This window comes from Falco biarmicus, chromosome Z (genome assembly GCF_023638135.1).
Source record: "Falco biarmicus isolate bFalBia1 chromosome Z, bFalBia1.pri, whole genome shotgun sequence".
Taxonomy (NCBI): Eukaryota; Metazoa; Chordata; class Aves; order Falconiformes; family Falconidae; genus Falco; species Falco biarmicus.
The window spans coordinates 57,200,745-57,221,261 of NC_079311.1; the positions used below are offsets into that span (position 1 = coordinate 57,200,745).

General features: G+C 42.4%; 1 protein-coding gene across 1 annotated transcript in view; it reads left to right on the top strand.

The window, feature by feature from the left end:
• The first annotated feature begins 1,985 nt into the window (after positions 1-1,985).
• PGM5 (phosphoglucomutase 5) overlaps positions 1,986-20,517 on the top strand; it is a 78,319-nt gene continuing 59,787 nt past the window's right edge. Inside the window, exons 1-6 of the mRNA XM_056325501.1 lie at positions 1,986-2,424; positions 9,833-9,995; positions 12,523-12,669; positions 15,040-15,165; positions 17,670-17,860; positions 18,752-18,906. Of these exons, the coding sequence (XP_056181476.1) occupies positions 2,164-2,424; positions 9,833-9,995; positions 12,523-12,669; positions 15,040-15,165; positions 17,670-17,860; positions 18,752-18,906 (1,043 nt within the window). The 5' untranslated portion in view covers positions 1,986-2,163. The remainder of the gene's footprint in view (positions 2,425-9,832; positions 9,996-12,522; positions 12,670-15,039; positions 15,166-17,669; positions 17,861-18,751; positions 18,907-20,517) is intronic.

The following is a 20,517-nucleotide window of genomic DNA, read 5'->3' on the forward strand; positions in this document are numbered from 1 at the left end:
TTACTTTTCTCCTTACTTTGGTCATGTGTTTTCCTTTATTTGCCATTTAGAACTTACTATCACTTCTTTCTGATGCTTTCGACCTTTGTTGCCATTTCCTTGTTGGATACTTGCTGTGGTAGATACCAGTTGCCGAATCCCATTTCAGCTTTCACTAATGCAGACTGTATGTTGTGACTTCATTATTGGCAGTGCCGCTGATTATTTAAGGTTTAACAACCTCATCTATAGCTGTGCCTTGTTTACATAAGCGATGTGAGAACTGGCATTTCCATACTGCAGTATTTTTCCTTTTGCTATTTAAAACGCATTCTGAATCAGTACAGGAAGCCACAAATGTGACTGCAGACTAGGAGGTCTAACAAAAGAGAAAGAAGAGATTACTGCTTCCCTGTATCTGCGCTGTCCCTCTGCCATAAGTAGACCGCCCAGTATATAGGTGTTCCTTCAACAGATGGAGCTCCTGTATCTGCTTCAGTGGATTAGTTTATTTAAACCACACTGTTGGGCTTTGCCTAACGTAGTATGTATAGTCTTCTGTGGTGAAGGCAGCAGTCATTGCCAAAGGGATGGGAGAGTAACAGACAATTGTATCTTAAACCGTCATGCGCTCTCTGCTATGAACCACAAAGGGTCTGCAGAGACAGGGCTAAAAACAGAGAGTTCCCCTGTTTATCATTCATCAGGTGACTCTCGACTCCTGGTAACAGACAAAAGCATTTCACCCCATGCTTGCCTGACCACCTTCTGCCACGCAGCTAACACGCTGTCTTGTTTAGTCGGAACCCTCCATCATGCTTCTCAGCAGTTTAGGAACAGACTCCTTTGCAGAGACATGAAGAATGCCTCACAAAATTCTTTTTGTCTGCTGAGGTGCAGGTCTACATCAGGGATTCCTTAAGCACAAGAATGACATCTAGGTTACAGGACTGTTTTTTCCAACTCTCCAGCCAACAGAGTTGTCCTGGAAAATGACTGCTGTGTGGGCCCAGTGTGAAACAAGCATTTGGATGGAAAATGTCAGTTGATGTTTGACAGTCATAGGCATCTGTAAACACAGCCTTTACACTGGGCAACGTGAGGCATCTTTGCAACAGCCAGTGCCACCACCTCGGCATTTAGTTTAGGCAGAATGAACACATATGTCAACAAGCTCTGCCTCACCACATCTGTATGAAACACAAGTTTTCATAGGGAAAGACACCTCCAGAGGGCTGCTTGTCAGTACAGGGAGAAAGCCTGGACAGAAACAAGCATGGCCCATTAACCTACAGTCAGACCAGGCCGTTCCTTGAGTACGTACCCTCCTGTGGAACAAACAAAACCAAAACCGCTCCGTGGGCTTGGTTATTGTACAAAATAACCTGCTGTCGAGCACCGTGGCAAAAAAAAACCAAAAGAAAAATCGATTCCCCTCGCTTGAGGGTTAGTGGCGCAGTAACCCCTTCGCTCTTTAATCGCCCGTTCTTCCGTTTTTTCGCCGGCGAAGGGGGCAGTGCCGCCCCCCGGCCTCACTCCAGCCTGGGGCCGGGTTCCCCACCGCGGGTGGGCGCTGCCCGAGCCCCGCCGGGGGAGCGCCGCCGAAGGGCAGAAGCCGCCGGCTGGGCCGTCCGACCGGGTACGCTCCGCCGAGGCGCGGCGGCTCGGTCCCCACGGCCGGCAGGGGGGCGGCCGGCGGGGCTCGAAGGGGACGGCTCCGGCGCTGACAGAGCGTGATCCTCCCGAGCAAGTGTGTGGCGCTGGCTCGCCCTCTCGCCCCTGCCTCCAGTTACATCCCTGGCAGGAGACCGCGGCTCTCGGCTTCGCCTTCCAGGGTTATTTTTGGCCGGGGCGGCCGCATGCTGATGGCAGCAGCCTGGCAAGCCCCGGGCGTCCTTGCGGGCGGCGAGGCGCCGGCGGGGGCCCCGCCGGGCGGGGGAAGGGGCGGCACGCACCCCGCGCCCGCCCCGGCTCCCCCGCGGCGCCGGGCTCCCGGCGGCGGGCCGCCGACGGCTGAGCGAGCCCGCCTCCGGCCCCGGGGGCCGGCCTGAGGGAGCCCGACCCCGCGGCGGCCCGCCGCAGGGAAACGCCTCCCGCTCCCCGCCGCCGGCGAGGCCAGCCTGCTAGAGGGGCTGCTGCTCCCCAGCGGAGCCACAGCCGGGCGGGCGGCAGCGGGGCGCCGCCATGGAGAGGACCCCCATCCCGGTGCTGACGGTGCAGACGGCGCCCTACGAAGACCAGCGGCCGACGGGCGGCGGGGGGCTGCGGCGGCCCACGGCGCTTTTCGAGAGCCAGCGCAACTACCTGCCCAACTTCGTGCAGAGCCTCCTCTCCTCCGTCGACCTCCGCGACCGCCAGGGCTGCACCATGGTGGTGGGCAGCGACGGCAGGTACTTCAGCAAGACGGCCATCGAGATCGTCGTCCAGATGGCCGCTGCCAACGGGGTAAGCGGGGCCCCTCTCTCCCCCCGCCGTCCCCTCGGGGTGGCCTCCCCGCTCACCGCCCTCGGCCGCCTCGCCTCAGGCGGGCGTCCTTCCCGCTTTGCCCCCCTCGCCGCGGGGTGCGCGACTTGCCCGCACCGGCTGCCGCCCGCACCGGCTGCCGCCCGCACCGGCTGCCGCCCGCACCGGCTGCCGCCCGCACCGGCTGCCGCCCGCACCGGCTGCCGCCCGCACCGGCTGCCGCCCGCACCGGCTGCCGCCCGCACCGGCTGCCGCCCGCACCGGCCGCTGCCCGCGGGAGGAGGCGCGGAGCGGGCCCGCAGGGACGGGACGGGACGGGGCGGTTCCGTGGCGCGACCCGGCGGCGCGGCCCGTGCAGTGACAGGGAGGCGGGCTCCGTGGGGCCGTGTGCCGGGGGTCTGCGCTCCCGATGGCGAGGGTCTGCGGCCCCGGTGTCCAGGGTCTGCGGCCCCGGTGGCGGGCCAGCCCGGTGCCGGCTCGCACGCCTCTTAGGCTGTGCCGCTGGGCTTAGGCGGGGCTGGGTTTTGTCTGCCGGTAGCGGAGGTGATCGTGATAAGCACAGGAGGCTGCTGGCGGTGCCGTGCGTTTCACACCTTATTTTAGACTGAGGCAGGAATGGGAGCTGAACAACGCCGTTGACTCTGCAGGAGAAGACGTAGCAGGATTTAAAATAAGTAGGTGGGAAACGAAGCTATCAGACATGTGTCTCCTGCTCAGGATCTTTTTAAAATATTCAAGGAAAATGGTATTACTGGAGCAAGAGGAATTAAGCGTTTTGGCTGCATCTTAAGAAAATAACCCTTCTTCTCTATTGCTCACTTGCAAACAAAGTACAAAATGCAAGAAGGCAACGGTGGCAAATACCTCTGTGATCGGCTGTGTTACAGCTTTTCTTGCGCTGCTTTGAAGATAGGAAAGAATTCGGGAAGAAAACTGATGTCTTCTGATAGATAAGTGTCCATTTCTGTGTTGGTGTGTATGCACAGAAAGCTGGAAATACCAGCCAGTGTAGGCTTGAAGTTTCTACTTCAAAGCAGAGTTGCTGCTGCTGTCTCTTGTTATGAAGGCTAAATCGATTCTCCAGATCTGGAAAAAGAAGTGATACACTTTTATAGGGCTTATTTTGTAGTGAATTTACTTTTTCTTAGTTTTTTTTCCACAAGCCCCATTCTTTAAATGCTGTCCTGTTTTATAACCAGGATATCTTTCAACTTTGAAACAAATCTCCCTATGTGTCTGAATTTTCCCTGCTGGTTTATTGTCACATACAAGCTATATGGATTAGTCAGCTTGGTATAAGTTACGAGTATCTTAAATTTATTTCTAAAGCATGTTCTCACCACGCTGGCAATACCCAGCAGACGCCCAGTGCTGACCTGAGATTTCAGAGATAGGGGCTGTGCTGTGTACTGTCTGAGCCCAGGGTGTGAGGAGGGCTGTCGGGGGGACACTGTCGAAGGTGGGGACACTGGCAAGGGTAGCGCGGTGGTGCTTTGTCCTCGAGGAGCAGGCATGCAGGGAGCGAGCACAGAGCTAGAGTGTGGAGTGTTGGAGGGACGATGGAACAGCACCCGGGGGAGTGCTGCTCCCTTCCCTCTTCCCCCATGTAGCACTGAGGAGAAAGTGCCGCTGCTGGAATTATAGCTGTCGACCATGCAGGATAAACTGCAGCAGCAGCTAGAGAGCTGGACAGCAAGAGCTGCCCTGCTGAGGCCTTTGCCTGCCCTTGCACACCACAGGGACTGAGGTGCTGAGGAAGACAAGACGCTTAGAGTTTAGAAGACCGGGGTCTTCCTCAGCCAGGTTATGCTGTGTCCAGGACTCCTTCCTGACTAATTTTTTCTGTCAGCTTGCCTCCTTCCTGCTGCTTCTGTCAGGTTCCTGATTTTTCTCTGTTCCCCCTGAAGATCAGGGCTTTTTGACCTCAGGCAATTCCCATTCGACATGTTTCTAGCACCTTGCTGTGATAGTGCTTCTCCTTTCTTAAGTCAGTGCGGGTTTCTCCCTGGCGTTTTCTGAAGCCAGACCCCAAGCTTTTCTGCTCACGATTCCCACAAATATCTGAATTCAAACATTATACTCTTACTAATGACACAGTCCTCACAAATTCAGCAGGCCAGCTGGTGGGGTGCTACTGATACTCAAAAGGCTTCCCATTTTCCATGTGCTAATGCTCCATCCCCTCTCTACCATCCTTACCCTGCTCACCCTCAGCCCCATTTTTCCCAAGCCCACTGCAAATGCATAAGCCTCATATTTACTTAGTGAATACTGTTTGTACATTTTATTCTTCAGTTGTTAAAATACATCTGCTGGGAAAATATCTAAACCTCCCTGAAGGCATTAAGTGCTGTGCTACGTACCTAGGGGGAAAGGAAGGGAGTACTCCTGAGGTCAAAGATGTCTCCCTTTGAGTGAGGTTAATGTCATTAGAAGGCATGTAGCCAGTATCACAGGGAAAGAAATGAGTTGGTGTCGGCAGGCTTGGTTAAAATGTGTAGAAGCCTTTAAGTTGCATTCCACACCTTCAGCCACCCCAGAGTGCCAGGAGAGGGATAGACACATAGTGCTGATAAACTGAACTTGAATCTCCTTCCTGGAAGACATATACCAAGTGTTATGGTTAATTGTGCCTGCTGAGTACAAAAATAAAAGGGATTTTCTATTATCAACTGTAAATGTATTGCCCTTTAGAGTTGCTAGGTTCCCCTTGTTCTAATTTGGTGACTCACCCCACATTCCCCTTGTGTTAACAGCCTAGCACAGTTGGCATAGGCCCCAGTACAAGGATTGAGATGAGGTCCCCTGCCCGGTCAGCTGCCAGTGCTTGGCCTGACTTCTTCTCATCTTGGTTCCCTCTGGCTCCTGCCCTCCAGCCCGCGGCTGCAGGTACATGCTCCGCAGCTGTAGCCTGCGTAGGCTTCCACTGGTGGCAGCCGCTGTGGGCTGGCCCATGTTGTGCAAACGTCATCAGCACGTGCCCCACCAAATCCTGCTGCTCAGAGCTGGAGGTGACAAACCAGGGTCACTCTTCAATGGGTCACCTAGCAAACACGTTTGGGTAAGGGACTGCATATTGTGGGAGGGTGGGGGAGGGCGGGGAAAGCCAGACAGAGGTCCTGTACCGTTCCAGGTTGCGACAAGCAGTTTTGCAAAGTGGGGTGGTAGGACAGCATCTGAGGCTCTATTTCCCTTTTCACCTGTGTCCTGTCAGTAGTAGTGTCCTTGTACCTTGATGTCTGCAAGAAGTGAGGTAGAAGGCTCCATCATTTGTAATACAGTTCCACTACAAATTAAATGCAGTTATTCCATTAGACCCGGTGACTGGATGTAGTGTCTCTTTTTTTGATGCAAAGTTTAGGATAGGTTTAAATGGGAAGCTGCTATTGGTGAGTCTCAATGCAGATCAGAAGCTGATGATCATGCTTTAAATACGAAAATTGATAGGAACATGCTAGAAAGATCACAGAGTATTGCTAGTAATGTTGTAGAAGTCTGAGATGGCAGATAGTTTGCCAGTTTTCTTCTTTATAATACCATGTTGTTTTTATTTGCTATGGTCTTCCATGCAAATCTTGCCCTCCCTCCCTGGACCTGTGTGCTTGATACATTTGCTTCCACATTGAGTGTGGCACTCAGTCATCTTTAGCGTACTATGGTAAAAGATAGGAAGGCACAGCTCCATGCTGTACAGGCTATGTAATCTGTTTGCTTTGTGTTCTTTCACGTTTAATTGACTGAGGCATGTGAGAGATTACTGGGAAAAATAATAAAAAAAAGCATTAAGTGACTCCATGATAATCAACTGAATCATCTGAAAAAGCACAGCTGCAAGTGGTAATACTGCATAAAAATGTTCTTGTAAAGTACTTGTTAGGGTGGCTGTTCTTTCAGCTGTAACACTTTGCAGAGGATAATGGTCTGTCTCTGCTGTTGCTACTGAAAGCAGAGTGACGAAATAGAAGGTGGTGTGGGGGCACTGCATTGGAAGAGACATTACATGTCTGTGATCTCGTAGCCATGCAAGTTTTTGAATTCCAAAGATAATCTTTCCATGCTATGAAACTGTCCAAGATTTTCAGAAGGATATTACTGGAACTTTAATTCTGAGTCAATACATGAATGTTATTTAGTTACTGTTTTAGCCCAGATCACGAGAAGCCTGTAAATCTGAAGTGTTAACTACTTAAAATTAATTAGGTGTCAGTTTAGTATTTGGTTCAGAGACAAAATGAACAGCTTCTGAGCCAAGAGAGGATGAGGCTGTGCCTTCTTGCCGCTGAAATGAAGGAAGCAAAGGATGTGTAGAGGCTACACAGGGGTAGCATATGTGTATACTTCTAAGGTCTGCACTGTCCTCAGGGAGTTTTGTAAAAGCACTGAAGACCTTCACATAAGGTGAAGCTCTTTGCAGTAGTCACTGCAAATCAAATGTAGATGTAGCATTCGTATGATTTCACTTTCAACATCCTTAATTTAGAATACTAAATTTTGCAGTATTTCTGTAGTATAGAAATTAATGTTTCTATACTGTTCAGAAATAAATAGTATTTCTGAACAGTATAGAAATAATAGCCTTGTGACAAATGCTAAAGGCAAAGCAGATTACTCCTGTTCATATTAATATTTGGCATCCAGAAAATGGGAAAATTGGTTTGTACAACATCTGTTGAACAGGAAAAGAATGAAAATATGGTGATGAGATAGTACCAGGTAATTTGTGCATCCTGAATAATCAAAGTATTCTACTTACTATAAAAAAACAGTTTTGGTGTGCATGAAGGCAAAAATCTAAACCTCACTAGTTCAGATTCAGAAGTACAGAGAACATGTGCTCATGGTAAGCCTGTATGCAAGTGTAAATGCATTTATACTTGAGTACCTCAAGACAGATTCAGTGCTGTTGTTTTCAAGCATTTTGCAAAATGTAATTCCTGATGTCTTCCTTTTGCTTACCCGTACACACTACTGTTTGAAGAGCTGGCACCCATTTCTAACAGCTGTATTGAGACTGAGTCATTGCTTTAGCCTCCTACAGGCTTCATAGTTTAAAAAAGGGAGAGACAATATTAAACCCAAACATTTTCAGTATTTATTTTCATCATGCTTTTTTTCCCATAATACATTTATGTGGGTAGACTGCTGTATAGACTGGAAGAGAGTTTGTTAAATTCTATTTCCCAATGTTCTGTGTTTTTCTAATGCTTCGGTACAATTGACAATAGTGATTAAATGAGAGCAAAATATAACAGTGGCAAGATGTGGCGTAAATAGGAAAGAAAACTTCAATGCCACTGAAGTGAGCAGAAATGAGGCTCAGCTGTGTGGTATATGTGTTAACTGTATACACACTCTGCCCTCACCAACTGACCATGTCAGGGGAAGTGCTGCTTTAAAATAATCTCTTGAAACAGAAAATGTGGATTCTGCTAATGTGCATTTTTTCTCCTGGAAGGGATACTTGTTTTCCATGGAATATATTTTCAATATAGTAGAAAAACTAGAAACCATTTTTTTGTTTGTTTTTTAAATTATTCTTTCTTAATTTCCTTCAGAACTGTTACAACCTGGGAGAAAAAAAGAGGCAGTGAAACAAAAGAGTTTCCCTATAGTAGCAAGAGCAAGTCAAATAACTTTGAAGATTTTTCTGTGAACTGTACTTGTAATTTTGATAGTTTTCCTGTTTTCTAGCAACAATCCATAGGCTTCAAAATTATCTGCGAAAACTGAAAAGAGAACCAGGCAGACATCCTATCATCAGGTCTTGAGGTAGAGATAGAACAGTTAATAGAATGCGTTGTTCTGCACATTTTCTTACATTTGACAGCAGATCTTGTAATTCTTAGTGAAAGAGAAGTGGCTAACCATAGTTTGTGCTTTGTGAAGGTTAGCAAAAAAGTAACTTGTGCTTACTTTATAAGTTGATAATTTCAATGAAGAAATCTTATATTTTTTTAAATTAAATTAGTTCACAAAACCAGGCCAAATAAATAATCTCTTAATCCTTTGATTTTCTGAATTTTTTTGGAACTCCACTTCTGAGTAACCATTAAGGGCCTCACACAAGCGCTGGACCCAGAAGAAGGTCATCTGTATGTGAAAGAAAGCTCTTTATAGAAAGGAGGCAAGTAGTGACACCTCCTGTGCTGTTGCTTTGCCACGCAGACAGCAGAGCTGCCAAATCTCCCTCAAACCAGAGAAGAAAATCTGAGGCTGAGTTCCCAGTCTGCTTTTAGATGAGGAGTGGGAAGGAAGTGGGAAGGATTCAGAATTCTGCCTCTGCCTCCCCACCTCCCCTCCTTCTCAAACTACAAGTCAGTAGTGGTTGGGGTTTTTTTTGTTTGTTTGTTTGGTTTTTAAGTAAGGATATTAAAACCCCTCAAACTTTTGCAGTATTCTTTTAAGCTCTATATGCAGCTGCCTGTTCTTGCCTGTGACACTAGCCTCCCCTTCTCCCCTCCTTTTTTCGTATCTGCCTGTTTCCCAGGAACTGGAACTCTTTTGTATTTCTTTGTAAATACATTTCTGGTTGGCTCCTAGATTATTTATATTGAGCTGAAACTGAAGTATCTGTGTAGGGGATGAAGGCATGGTTTTGAAATTGGAACCATGCAGTGGAACTGCACATAATACCAAACACATTGAGTCAGTGTTTAATAACACCACCTGAAAGCTTTTTTTACTTTAAGAATGGTGGGAACTTCCCCTGCTCAGCTGTGCCCTGGGAAACACACAAGCTCTTCATCTGGAATAGCCAAGGAGTCACTGATGGCTGAAGGAGGAGCAATACTTTCGATAGGGCAGGACATCCAAGGGGGGGTCTCGGTAACAGAGGTGTGACTCATGGAGGCTGCAGGTCCTACTGTGGGTGTAGTGATATTTGTGATTGCTCTGGAAGGCTGCTCCATGAAAGGCAATTTGCTTGCTGTTCTCTTTTACGCTAGTTAAAGCCCCAACCCTGCAGATTGCATCCACACAGCCAGCCCTAAACTATCTTGATATTTGAGGGGATTTACTGGTTTGTGGGGATACCTGGGAAGGTCTGATAGCAGGATCATAGCCCAGTGCTATGCTTGGGAGCTTTGCGAGTCACTACCATAGCTGTGCTCTTGCTTTACTGTCAGTGCATAGGCTGCTGGGGTTAGGTGTCCCAGTATATGGTATCTTTTGTCAGCACTCCGGGTTAGCTTGTAAACAACTCAGTATGTATATTTCTCTGCAGCCAGCTCATGTACGTGTATTTCTCTACAAAAGAATAGGTTCCGTACTAGGAGTTTACAATTTCTGTTCTATATGTATATACACCTGTACGTATATGTGTGTTTATATATTAATACTTTTTCAAAAGTTTAGTACCATTCAGAGTGCTTTGACTTCCTTTTCCACCTAGATTGGCAGATTGGTTATTGGACAGAATGGTATCTTATCCACACCTGCTGTTTCATGTATCATCCGAAAGATCAAAGCAGCTGGTGGAATTATTCTAACAGCTAGCCACAGTCCTGGGGGACCTGGAGGAGAGTTTGGAGTCAAGTTTGAGGTTGCCAATGGAGGTAGGTTTTTTTCTAATAGCACATTACAACATTGCATCTTGGTATGATGAAAGTATGATGACAAGGATAACTAGCTGACTTTAATTATGTGGGTTTTATTTATTCTCTTAAAACTATGAAGAGTGTAGGCATCTTTCTCCACCCCCCCTCCCCTGTAATAGGAGTGTATTTGTTTACATGGGTCTGTACAATAAGCATTAAATGTTCACTGAAGTCCTTATGGTAGCAGTAAAATTTCTATAAAAAAGAGATTTTGCCATCCAATTTTTAGAGCATTTTATGTAGTCTGCCAGATCATTGTAACAATTCTGATCCTTTTTATTTATAAAGATTCCTATGAGGAAGCTCTGTTTTGCTCATACTTCTGTGCTGCTTGTCTTGGCATTTACTTTAAACCGTGTAACTTTAGCAGTGCTGTAGGCAGTACAACTCATTGTCTTGTATGGAAGAAAGCACTTCTCATGTTTACCCAGAAAATAACTGCTCTTTTCCAGGGAGAGAGTTGTATCATTTTAACTATTGCAGTTCCACTGTTGCATAATGGAATTTGCGTATATAGCTAATGTCGTGTTTTCCAAAATGGACAAGCTAAACATGTAGGTATGTTATACATTATGTGTGTTTTATGCTACAGATCTGTGTACACCAATAAAACTTGATGGTGGCGATCGCTGACACCTTGGATACCTCACACATGTGGAGTGCTTTCCATCTGTAAAAACTGAAAATGCTTTTAAATAATGTTTCCTGCCCTGTTTTGAAGGTGGGAGAACTTGAGAAGGGGATGCTTCTCCCTTGACCCTTGTCCAATTGAAAAACATACACGGTTAAACCGTTGTGATTTTATAAACAGAATAGGCTTGAATCCCAGAGAGGTTGAAAGGACTGTGTAAGGTCAAGACAGTGAGCAAGCCAGGGTCACAGCACAAACATGCCAGAGACAAACCATTAGATGCATTAGCATTCCATAAACTTTAGAACACCACATACACCTAAAATCTATTTGATAAATGGGTAATGTTCGGGCATTTTTTTGCTGAGCTTTGCTTTTTTAAAGAAAATTCAGACTATTAGGCTTTAAATATGAAACACTCCTGAAGCACAGTTCACAACGATCAATTATTTATGATAATCAGCAGGGACATAATGAAAAGTAGTTGGTGTAAGTTGCAGCTGAGAAAATGCGGGTTAAGGGTTAGGCAAGGTTTTTGAAATAGGAGAATGGTTAGACACCATGACAAGCGCCTACGGAAGGCTGTTGTTGCTGGGCGTTCTTGCTCAGCCTGTTTTGCAGATCCAGGTCAGGCAGAAGCGGTTTGTTTCTGTAGCTGTAGGAGAGAACCCAGGACAACATGGCGGGATCTCCTTAGCTGGAAATATCAGTAGTCAATACATCCGTCTACCGAGGATCATCTGGAGCTAATGAAACCTGTCCTTACCTCTTGGATGGGTTTGGATTGGATGAGTAAGAAGTAATTTTCTAAGCCAAATGAAGAGTTAAGTGACTGTTACTTATTGTATTGCCTTGGACCACCTGGTCCACTGTGTGTGAGATAGAACACACTAATTTACGTGGCAGAGCTGCAATGAATATAGCAGCACTGCTAGAGGAGTGGGAAGTTAGCACTGAAAAGCCAGAGACTTTGGACTAGGAGAGAGAGCATGTGAAAGAGAAGAAAGGGAGTAATTTTTCAGAGTGGAAGGGTGGCTTTAATATAAGCAATGAAGAGTCAAATAAGTGAGAAAGGACTTTTGTTATAACTCAGACTCAGCTCTTGCACTGCATATGTCATAGCTCATCTGGTAATTTCTGCATTAAGCTTGCAACTTTTATTTGATTGACATTAATTTTTTTAAAAATAGAGCCAATCTTCAGTATTTGGCAATACAAGTAATGCACAAGTAAGGTGTGATTTCTGTTTCTGAATGGCATAACTGTTTCAGGTCATAATTGCTTGTTAAGCAATTAAAGTATTTTGCATTCTAACAAAGCTATATATCATTAAGCCATTCGAGGAAAACTGAAAGAGACCACCATCAAAATGGTAAGACTTTTAAAAATTATTTTTACTGAAATAATTTGAAACACAAAGCCGTCTCACCTTCATAAGTGTGCATTTGCAGAAGGTGCTGTGAAACACCAGAAGCTGCTGCTAGAGGCCAGACTTTCCTTTAAATGTTGAGATTCCCTGTAAACAATGGCAGTCTCTGAGCAATAAATCCAGAGAAAGATGGCTGTGGGTTTTTGGTTCTCACATTCCCCTTGCCCTGGATAATGATTGATTGAAATACTCTATGTGGATCAAAACATTGCGAGTAACACACTGTATTTCCATGTTACATTTAAAAAAAAATGTTTGAAACCTGTGTTACAATAAAAGAACAGATCTTACTTACTGTAGTTCATTGTTTGGGTTTATTCCTTAACTCAAATATATTCAGAAAAATGTTTATTATAACACTTGCTTTTAAAGTAGGGAACCTTAATTTTCAAAAAATGACCCACAACATTCTTTTTTTCTTCTAGGACCTGCTCCAGATATAGTTTCAGATAAAATCTATCAAATTAGCAAAACCTTGGAGGAATATGCAATCTGTCCTGATCTCAGAGTTGATTTATCACGCCTAGGAAGACAAGAATTTGATCTGGAGAACAAATTCAAACCTTTCCGAGGTATCAATGTGTGCTTTTATGCATGTTGCATCCATTGATTCTAAATATTGAAATTGCCACAAAATGCCCCAGTACAAGTTCTCAAAATACTAGGCAGTGTGTGTGAGGAAGCTGAGTTACAGCCTTCAAAGTGTATTAGTCCTCATCATTTAGCCGAATACCTTTGCCAAATGTATGTGCTTAGGCTTGCCGGTAGTTAAACACCAAGCACAAACATTTTTTTGATTAGGAATGGTTTGCTCATGGAAGTCTAATTGACAAAAGAGTTTGTGAAAATCTCGGTTTATTTCTTTGCCTCACACTGACTGAAAAGTTGTGGGATGTGTGAGGCACTATACATCCAGTGACTTCAAATGTAAAGAGAGCGCTTAGGCACATGTTTAGTTCTAAGCACGTGAATACTTTTGTGCCTGCTTGATTTAAAATGAGCTAACACACTCATTTTGTACTGAAGAAATCAAAACCAGGAAGGGGTCCAGACAATATTTCAAATACTGTAAAACTCTGTGTGGCCTCAAGAACTTTTTCCTCATTCCTGATGTCCTATAATTAAAGCCAGTATATTTTCCGCCAAATCATTGTATTTTGAGACAAAGTACATTTTGGTAAGTAAGATTTTTGATTTAAAAAAATCTGAAATTGTGAGTGTTTTTGATTGCAAAGACCATGTTCAGCTTTTTAGGCAAACAGAAAGCAAAGAAAATTCAGCTGCAGCACCACTCTGGAATCATATGATTGCCACAGTTTTAAATTTTGCTTTTTCAGCTTTTACATCTCTCCAAGTTGTGTTTTTCTAAATGAAAATGAGACACCCCTCTTCCCCTTACAGGTAGTATAAAAATAAATTTAAAATAATTTCAATTTGACTGACTGTTTTTCTAAGGAAAAATAATTTCACAGTCATCTCTTCCCACAATACATCGTCCTGGGACAGTAAAGCTGCCAGGAATCCCTACTGAAGCAATGTAATTGGCTTACAAGTGCATGTATAAGTATAGTTTACATAGGTCTGAATGCAGAATGAAAGTGCAGAAAGAATGAAAATAACTAAAGTATTTTAAGATGCTATCTGATGTATTTAGTTGTATGAACTAACTCCTGTGAATCAAGGCTAGAGGTGTTGGAGCAACTGAGCGTAAACCAGTTGGGTTTGGCAGGAACTAAAATAATTTTTAGACTTTAAGCCTACATGCACATTATCTTAACATGTGTGAGCAGCTCCACTGAATTTGAGGCATTTATTTGTAGGTGTAAAGCTTAGAGCCTACTTAAACATTGTTAGGAGCAAGGCATAGAAGATGTGCAGTCATGTAATTTTAGTGAATCCTTGAGGCTTTCAACATACAGAATTAACTCCTTTTCAGATAGGTTTTACGGGTTGTTTTTCAGCCTTGAGAACCCTTTTTTGTTTTGTTTCTCCATTCAGGTGTATTACTGCAATGTGTTCTTTTTCAGGCTCAAAAAATGTCTGGGTCATTTTCATGCTATTGTAAAGAGGAGCAGTAGGGTGAGGTCAGTGTTTTTGAGGAAAACTGGCTGATATTCTAAGTAATAATTTAAACATAACTAAAATGTTTCAGGATACTCATATTACCAGATAAAAAGACATTTGCTTTTTAATTTAATCAGGAAACGTAATACATTCCAAGATGACTGAGAAGCATGGCTTTTGACAGCTGTTTGGTAACTGTTTTCATTATGACAGACTTATTTCCATTCATTCATTTTAATTTAATGTTTTATGTCCAAAAGAACTATAAAAATTGTAGCTCTTCTTCTTTTATTAATTTAGAATACAAATTAGCAAGACCTTAGCAAAAAACAGATGGTATTTGAGCCTAACTTTCCCAAATCAGTGAGATATAAAATGCAAAAGTATAGCAGTAGATTGACAACAAACTTGAGACACATACTCCAGGTGCCAAAACTGAGAAGAATAGGCTGTGTGTCTCTCCTGATAGATACTGCTGTTCAATAGAAGAATAGAACATGTGGTTTCAACTTGGCATGGATGTCTTCCATCCTCTGAGAATAAACCTGCATAGCTTGAAAAGTTGTTCAGTGTTTTAGTGAATGATAAAGACCTTACTTTGGTACAGTGTACTCTTATGAATGTTTTCAGTGAAATAGGAACTGTCAACTTGCATCATCTCTGCAGTCCTTGACCAGGCAAAACTGGTGATCTCTGAAAGGCTTAAAGCTTGATGGTAGAAGTCTTCGACTTTGCCTCTGTGAGCTTCAGTGTGAGTCCATATTATGTAGAGGTCGCCTGCTCTGATTTTAGGAGAGGTGCATGGCTGGTGGAAGTGTGCTGAAAGATACTTTCCCATGTGTGAACTTAAGTGATTTTTTTCTACCTCATTTTTCTAGTGGAAATTGTGGATTCTGTGGATATCTACCTCAATCTCCTTCGAAGTATCTTTGACTTCAATGCAATCAGAAATTTGCTGACTGGACCCAACCAGATTAAAATAAGGATTGATGCCATGAATGGAGGTAAGAACTTAACTTGCTATCAGGACAGAATTGTAGGTATGCTGCAATAACTTCCCAGTAAAGATGGTGCACTGCAGTAGTTTCCCAATAAAAGTATAGCATATAAAAGTCAGACTTTTTAGTAGGGTTAAGGGGAATAAGAAAAAATTTGAACATTATACTAGTAACCAAGGCAATCTTAACAATAGTTAGGTCCCTTATTAGGCAAAGAGGTTTATCTTCCTTGATAAAGAAGTGAAGGCGTATGTGTCCAACAAATGTTCTCTTTCTGCATTTGGAAGCAAGCAGGATGAGGTAATCTTGCAATGAGAGAGTGATGAAGTGTGTTGCAGTGAGCAGTAACCAAGGAAGTTACCAGGCAGCCTCCACTAAGTAAATTCTAAATGGTATAAAATTAGTTAAGTCTGAATAAATTGCACCCAGCATTCCTTAAAGAGTTGACCTCTGCATCACTAATGTTTACTGGGTTTTTTTAGTGTACTGGGGGCAAGATGCAAGTGTCCCAAAGACAGAAAGGGGACCAATTTTGTCTTGATATTAAAAAATTATAAGCTGTGTCACTTGGGGAAACAGATCAGTATGAGGTGTATCTTGGATACATGATGAAAAAATAAATAAATGTTTCTACAGGTAATGGTTTGAAGGATAGGAATGTAAGTAATGGTGTTCAACATTATCTTATGGAAAAAAAATTCCATCAAATAAAGCAGGTTTCATTCTTTAATGAGATTACAAAACCAGACTGATAAAGGGAATTGGATAGACAAACAGAGGTTTTGTAAAGCATTTTATCTGGCACGGTGTGACAGTCACGGTTCGAAAGATCATAGTGGGCATACAGTCAGTGTGAACACTCAGTTTTACCAGGCTGTGGCAAAAGGGCAGATGGTGTCTTTGAACAGTGTAGAGGGAGCAATGAGGAAGACAATGCTTCCAGTCATGTACAGTACTGGAGAGAATGTGACTCAAATAGTTTGCAGAGCTCTGATCTCCAAGTCTATAACTGATTGTTAAAAATTTTACACATGGTCAAAAAGGTGCATAGTCTGTCTCAGGGTTAGAAAAACTGATACATCACAAAGATTTTAAAGGACTGAGTTTTTTTACTTACAAGGTGATAAAGAATTTGCCTTATGACTTTGTATTTTGGTGGAGAAATAGCCATATATAATACACAGTACACACACAGTAAGTGTATACAGGAGTATTTGTTTATACAGCAGAGAAAGGGTTTTTTTCTGCAGAAAAATATTGCTCAGTCTTCTACTCCCAAAAATACCAAAAAAAAATCAATAGTGAGAAGCTGAGGCCAGACAAATTCAAACTGAAATGTAGCTCACATGTGTGGGTAACAGCAAATAAACACTGGAGCAATCTACCAAAGAAAGCTGGGGGTTGTCCTCTTGGTGGCATCAGATCAAAAGACTTTCTGGATGAGATGCATTAGCCAAAAGTGAGTCACCAGGCACAATATAGTGAACATTAGAGAGGACCACATGTGTACATGGACAAACTGTCTTCCAAAGTTTGTTTTAGCTCTGAATCTTTGGAATGTGCTTTTATCTCTGTAGACATGGATAGTTTAACATTGGCATAGAGAAGAGTAATTTGTCAGGAGCCTACTCTTCGTAAGAACCTGAATCATTGTCTACTGTATATTTTACAGAATTAGCATCTAAGTTTTCTCGAACACAGGTTTCTCACGTAGTTTTACCTCTGGTTACAGTTGCTCCAGTTAAGATTTGGGAGTAAGGTAGGAGGAAGAGGGAGCACAAGAGTGTGAGTGATCACTCATAAATGTTTTACCTCTGGGTGACCTGTTTACACCTGCCTCAGGGGTGCAGAGTGCTCTGTCAGTTGATACTGTCTGTTCAGCTGCCGAATGCATATAATGATTGTGATATGCAATGGCATGAGCTGGCGTCTTAGTTGGCCATACCTTTAACAAAAAAAAAAAATATTTTTGGAGTTGATTTTGAGAAAGTTTTTATTTATTATCTACATGGTAGTAACTGAAATGTGGTGAAATTCTTTGGTGGACAAACCTGTTGTAATTTCAACATGAATTGGAATGATGAGGTAAGTTTATTCCCATTTGTATTCCCCTACTGTTTACTTTCCGTGCTGTTATGTGTTAAACTGTTGTTTTGCATTCCAGGGCACACAGGATAGCATATTATTTTATTCTAGTAAGGAAAATACTCTCTATGTATATGATAATTTCTTTACTTAATAATGGGTAAATAAAGCTTGCATCTTTCACTATTCATTACTTTTTCACTTCCACTAGCAGGGAACTATGTTTTTAATGCTGAATTGCCAATTGATTATTTACTGAGGGGATGATCACATACTCCTCTGTGAAATAATGGTTCGTTTTTTGTTGCTAGGACAGACGTATAGAACTGCTGAAAGTATGTTTTGCATCAGGTCTCTGTGGTGCTGTGAAAAAGAATGTCAAGCATATGCTTTTGTGATTGCATGGCAGATTTCTGTTTTTGCAGTTATGGGACCTTATGTGAGAAGAATTCTGTGTGATGAATTGGGAGCTCCTGCAAATTCTGCCATAAACTGTATTCCTCTGGAGGATTTCGGTGGACAGCCTCCTGATCCCAATTTAACATACGCAACTGCCTTGCTGGAGGCTATGAGAGGTGGCGAATATGGATTTGGAGCTGCTTTTGATGCTGATGGAGTAAGTATTTGGATCTGTCTGGAGGTTTCATCATTGTTGTTTTGTCTGGGGTCAGATACAGGACATGTAAGTATAATTTATTTGCTTTTCAGTAAGCCCTTGAAGCTGAAAGCAGTATTACTTTCAGGTACAGATGATAGCATTTGCAACCTGTAAATCAGATACATACATTGTAATTTGTCTCTGCAGATGACTGCAAATCAAGCAGGATTTGAATACAAAAAGAGAGTTCTGTAAATATTAGGCATGTTTTATCTTGTACTAGTATAACACTTTTATTCTCTGGTTAGGAAGAGACAGCACATATAGATAATATGGACTTGTCACAGTAAGTAGTAACTGAGTTAAGTACTTTTTGGCTAATGTAATAAATCAAGGGGGGTTTAGCTGAATAAAGCACTGAGTTATATTCTTTGTTTTCATTTTTTTATGTCATATCAGCATTATAAACAGTGAAGTATTACAGAAACAACTTTCTGTCCTGAAAGGGTGGGAGAAAGATAAAAAGGTTGTAAAGAACAGAAGCTGTTTTCTGTTGTCAGTAAACACAAAACACCCTCCTACTTACCATATGGTGCATGTCATTGAGAAAAAAATTCTCCCACACAAGCATTCCCTGGCAGGAACAGACCTACTGAAGTGTCATGTGGGAGGCTGAAGCTAGGGACTGATCTGTAGCTTTGATCTGCAAGGCTGGAGGGAGTGATGGTATAATAGTGAGTTTATAAACCTCCCAGGATGATGCCAATAAATTATTCTGCCCAAAGACAGATACGAGTAGCCCAAAGCCTGTTCTTTTTTTCCCTGCCTACAGTGGATCTAATAAAAGAAATTGCCACTCCCCAAAACATGGAATTTAAGATGCTTTTTTGAATTACTTTTGTTCTCCAGGACCGCTACATGATCCTTGGGCAAAATGGTTTCTTTGTTAATGCGTCGGATTCGTTGGCTATAATTGCTGCCAATCTATCTTGCATTCCATACTTTTGTCAGATGGGTGTCCGAGGATTTGGCAGGAGCATGCCTACCAGCACAGCCCTGGACAAGTAAGATGGAACATTTATTTGTATCACTTTGGTCATTACATTAGTTATCTCTCTGTTTTGTACTACATAGAAATTTCAAAATTGGGAAGGCTTTTGATAAAAGCCTCTAATTTTCACAATCTTTATGTGCTTTCTTGTTTTAACTAGTTTTGATGATATTTTGATCTTACCTAGACTAATTTTACTAACTTTTACTTGGCTGAAAATAGTTTAATTCATCCTGGAAAAGAAATAAATTGGTTGATTCTTTCTGAGAGTACAAGCACTTGCCTGGTAGTTTTTTTCCCAGTCTTAGTAAATTATGGTTTAGAGCCTAATCTGGCAGACTTATGAAAGTCATGGCATTTTAAAACAAATAAAGTACTAATTCAGTAATAAACTAGCATTTTAAAAAAAAAAAAACAAACAAAACCCACCTCTTATTTTACGCCATTTAAATATATCCTCTATTGTGATACAGAATGGCCCGGAAGGGACTGCAGGCAGTCATGAAATCCATTCTCAGTTTCAAGGCAGGTTAAAAGTATACCTAAAGCTATTTCTGATGAGTCCAGTCTGCTCTTAAAAAGATTTGCTGAATGTGCATCCTGTGTTAGCAGCTGAATTTTGAGTAAGTCTCATCCAGGCCTAAGTTTTCTGTAAATATCAGCCTGAGAGGATTAAACTCCATATTATTGCCTTATATATTCTGTGTAGAAAGGGCATTCACTGAGTGAATTGTGTCTCAGTGTTGATGTGGTTGCATAGCTTTACTAATACAAGAATGATCTGCTGCCCCATTAAATGTGTCTAATCAGGATACGGTAATTTAAAGCAAAACATGGCTTGTATGAAAAGGTTGGTTGTTCCTGGAAAAGCAAGGATATTGGGGTGCTTCCCTATTCATGAAATTTCTGAAAGTTACTAAATTGTGAGCTAGCAGCTTCCTTTAATGCTTGACAGAGTCTTTGGGGAAATATTCCTTACTTGTAGGTAGGTGGTCTAGTTTAAGGAAATATTGCTAGGTCAGGGTTTGCTGTATTTTGTTTATTCTGTTTAGTGATCCAAAAATCTCATAGTTTAAGTGAAAACTACTGTTCTATTGAAATGCTATATAAAATTAGTAGAGGTTCATTTTGGATATAAACCCCAAGATATCTGCATTCCTGTAGGGCCTGAAGAAACAGTGACATTTCAATATGTTTGTCTTCTTAAAGTTAGGTAGTTATGTCAGAAAGTATGGATGTACTGAAGTCCCCTCCAATAACAATGTGACTGTTTGAATTACGTTCTTGAAAATGTTTACTTGACCTTCTGGAGCACAGATTGTCTCATGGTGATTACTACCTTATTTAGTTCTGTGGAGCTAAGTCTGATTATTAAATAAAACTGAGCAATTGATAGTGATGCAAGGATATAAGTATTTTCCCAGCCATTCTTACAAATATTTTTTATTATGAAGTTTGCAGTCTCTATCCAGGACACTTGAATTTTCTTTTCTTTCATTTTGTGGCTGTCTTTGTTTTCAAGAAGATGTAAAAATTACAAGTTTTCAAAATTGGTCACTTTTCTTCTGTGATTGATTTACACACATGACAATCCAAAATACCTGAATTTTGATTTTCTGTGAAA